This window comes from Siphateles boraxobius, unplaced genomic scaffold (genome assembly GCF_051911475.1).
Source record: "Siphateles boraxobius isolate OS27281-9 unplaced genomic scaffold, OSU_SipBor_1 25, whole genome shotgun sequence".
NCBI lineage: Eukaryota > Metazoa > Chordata > Actinopteri > Cypriniformes > Leuciscidae > Siphateles > Siphateles boraxobius.
The window spans coordinates 5,927,385-5,931,291 of NW_027508866.1; the positions used below are offsets into that span (position 1 = coordinate 5,927,385).

The 3,907-nt window shown below is 34.6% G+C and overlaps 1 protein-coding gene across 1 annotated transcript; it reads right to left on the reverse strand.

The window, feature by feature from the left end:
• Window positions 1-1,982: 1,982 nt before the first annotated feature.
• LOC143749717 (olfactory receptor 1E16-like) lies at window positions 1,983-3,260 on the reverse strand. Its single transcript, XM_077242180.1, has one exon. The coding sequence runs from the start codon at window positions 3,258-3,260 to the stop codon at window positions 2,274-2,276; it is 987 nt and encodes a 328-aa protein (XP_077098295.1). The 3' UTR covers window positions 1,983-2,273.
• Window positions 3,261-3,907: the final 647 nt, after the last annotated feature.

Below are 3,907 nucleotides of genomic sequence, written 5' to 3' on the forward strand. Positions count from 1 at the left end.
TGCTTATTGCTTGATGTGTTCACCTTCAGATTGTTTATAATGAATTCGAGAGGGCTATAAATTCATATAAGGAGTTGAAATTGAACTGATTGGATTTTAGCACTATATAAATAAAACACTGTTTTTCTTGCTCTATGCAATACTATATTGTGTTCCAGAAAGTATTTTAACTTATTCAATTATTTACACACACACACACGCACGCACGCACGCACACACACACACAAACATACACACAGACACACACGCACGCACGCACACAAACACACACACACACACACACACACACAGACAGCTGATTTCCTTCATAGGGACCAAAAAATGTCCCCACATGGACAAAGATTTCAGATATATCCATCTTTATGTGGTCATTTTGTCCTCAAAATGTTGGGTTTACCTGGACCACACACGTTTACTTCGCTATCTATATCGGGACATTTCATAGAAGTAATGGTTTTTATTCCGTACAAACGGTATGTTTTATCCCCTTACACTGACTCTACCCATCACACAAAACTTTCTGCATTTGTACATTTTCAAAAACTTTTAATTATTTTTTTTAAGAGATTTACAAATGAGGATAAGGTATGATGTATTTGGTCACTTCTGGGTACAAATTGATCCCCAAAATATAGTTAATTAGGTACACATACACACACACACACACACACACACACACACGCACACACACACACAATCTTTATGAGGACATTCATTGACAATGCAATCTCTAGCTCCTTACCCTAACCCATTTCATCACAACTGAGTGCCTAACCCGAACCCCTGCCCTAAACCTAAACCTAATTATAACCGTATCTCTAAATTCATGGCGTTATTTCACTATTAATGTTTTTGATCAAACAAATGCATCCTTGGCGAGCATAAGAGATTTCTTTCAAAGACATAAAAAATAGTGTAGCCTACTCTAAAATGGACTTTATGAAAATATAGTCCTCAATGTTAGCTTCTCTTTTATATTTTAAAAACATAAGATATACAGCAAACAGCTCCGTTAGGCCATGAATGTCAAATATCGTTCTTACTGTGAGCTTTTTGCGCCACCTTGTGGGTAAAATGATAATTACTCTTACACCTCCCATTCACATATAAAGTCACATACAAAATGTATTATACTTTTAATCTACATCTATTTAAGTATGTAGTAATGTTAATATTGCTCATTGTAATTGTGTTTTTGTGCAGAAATATCCCAAATAAAAAAATAAAATAAAAATTTGATTGGTTCAGCCACCATGTTCCCCCTAGTGGAAACAAATTGATCTAACGCAAAACACTTTTTAAGGACTAATTTATTTTACTGTATTGCATATACATCAAGACACGCGATTTATAGTAAAAAAAAAAACATGAATTTAATCATGAGAAGCTAGCAACACTGTTGAACGGTCCCTTAAATTACAACAATAGTCTTTGGCAAGTATCAAGTTTAAACCAAACCACGTGTAGCCTACCATGGAAATCTAACGAGTACACAATCCACGGCATTCCACAGAAAATAAACTGCACACGGTAAGAATCTACTTTTTTCTCTCTGTTCAGCAAGCACTGTCATGTGCAACAATTAATGTTACTTTATTCAAATGAGATTGGCCGTTCTTTGAAATTTGAGTTTGTTCAGATTTTAATTATTTTAATTTATTTTAGCATAACACCGCATGTAGCCTAATTTTAATTAGTTTGAAACACTAATAGAACCGTTAATCTCCACTCCCGCCTTACAGTAAGACTTTACAGATAATCTAAAGAACCAATTATTAATATAAATGTTACCAAAATAATATCAATTATGGAAGAGCTGTCACTTTTAAAGCTTTCCTAAAAATGAATCGATGATGGTCATTTATTTATTTATTAAAATATATAATAAACGATATGGTCTACTTTCCATGATTTTTTAAAGCACAAATATTCCATGTAGTATTTTAATTAAAGAAGCCAAAAAAACTGAAAACATGCAACTTTCACATGTCTCTTTATTCAATCTTGAATCTTCTGAGCATTTCTTTTTGTTTGGTTAAATCATCATTGAGGGCTAACAACCCACTGCGATTTACTGTGCTGGTTAAAGAGAGAAGAACTTGTCTATTGAGTTGTGAGTGATAAATGGCCTTTCACATTTATTATGATACAATTTATTATTGATATGCAATAGAAAATGACTATAATATGAAGAAATATTGTAAATACATAACAATAACATGTATGCATCATGTATGCATGCATTAAAACATATAATAGGCAGATGATCTCGTTTAGAAAGTTAATCTATGGACTTTTAGACTCTTCATCCTGTTTCTCTGGACACACCATTTGAGAAAGAACTGTCTGACTTCTTTGATCCTGATGCAGTAGATGAAGGGGTTCACTAGTGGTGGAAGCAGACTGTAGAACATGACCAGGGCGATCCTGTGACTGCTGTTCAACTGAATGTTCGGGATGCTAGAACTGGAGTAAACAACGAAACGTGGCACATAATAGATAATAATGATAGTCAGCTGTGTGGCACAGGTAGAAAAGGCTTTCATACGACCCTGTGCATTTGCTATTCGAATGACAGACACCAGGATACATGCATATGAAAAGATGATGAAAGAGAATGGCACGAGAAGCACAAACATTGCTACACCATAGGCAATGAGGTTCGTTTGGCTGACATCTGCACAGGCGAGCTGGTTCATAGATCCAAAGTCACATAAGCAATGAGCGATCATATTTGGCCCACAGAATGGCAGTTTTACTGTTTGCATTGAGTTGATGGTTGGGGCAATCATTGCAGTAATCCAGGAAAGCCCTATTAAAAGTCTCATAGTGCGGTTAGTCATCAAAACAGGGTATCTTAGTGGGTAACAGATCGCCAAGTACCGATCTAGAGCCATGATCATCATAATAAGAGAGTTTAGGGTCCCAAAATAGTGAATCAGCTGCCTTTGAAACAGACAAACGTAGAAGGTAATATAACCGTCATTAAACCAGTAGTGAGAAATGACTTTTGGCAGAGCAACTGTGCAAAAACCAATATCAGACAAGGACAAACTCAGCATGATAATATACATAGGCTTAAAGAGGCTGCGTTCAGTCACAAACAGGACCAGAATGAGAGAGTTTCCAGTGATTACAGCGATGTAGATGCAGAACAAAAGTGCTGCCATCAGGCTGTAGTATTTGGGCAGAAGTCCAGGGAAGCCCACGATGAAAAACTCTGTTACAACAGAAGCTGCAGTTTCGTTTGCCTGTGACATACTAAAACATACAGTTAACATCTGTTTACCAAAGAACCAAATGTATCTGCCTTTTACACATGACATACCTTGTAAAAATGGCTTTGATTCCCTAATTAAAAAAAAAAATATTTTCTTCAATAGTTAAAATTATTCTTGGCAACATTTTAAAAATACAATATAATAATGATAATATAAAATTATTTAAAGTTCACCTATGAAATTCTAAATGATTTTAAATGATCTAATATATAATTTATAAATATTGTTTTTTGTAAAACATGTAAAATATACAATAATTATAAAACATTATTTAGTTATTAATTAAGATAAAATAATTTTCCTTAAATTTACACATATGTGATTTCAAATATTTGCAAAAATCTAAATGTAATATTGGTTTGTTTTTCAGCTGATCACATGATTACCTTGATTATTCCTCTGTTAAGTTATGTGACATCCGCTAAGAGTATTCCTGGCTCAGTGTGTCACGTTTCTCAGTGATCAGTGCAGATGCTTGTGGTTTCATTATTTTATAGGCATAGAATCAGCGTTAAAGCCTGTAGTCATTTGATGTTGTGAAACTGGGCTGACCTTTCGGGTTTAGGGGAATGTGTTTTGCTAGAAGATAACTATGTAATGAAGTTTGTCTCGGTTCCTCTTCCCTG

Coding starts and splice junctions, on each gene's coding strand:
- LOC143749717 (XM_077242180.1), bottom strand. CDS start 3,260: ATGTCACAGGCAAACGAAACTGCAGCTTCTGTTGTAACAGAGTTTTTC.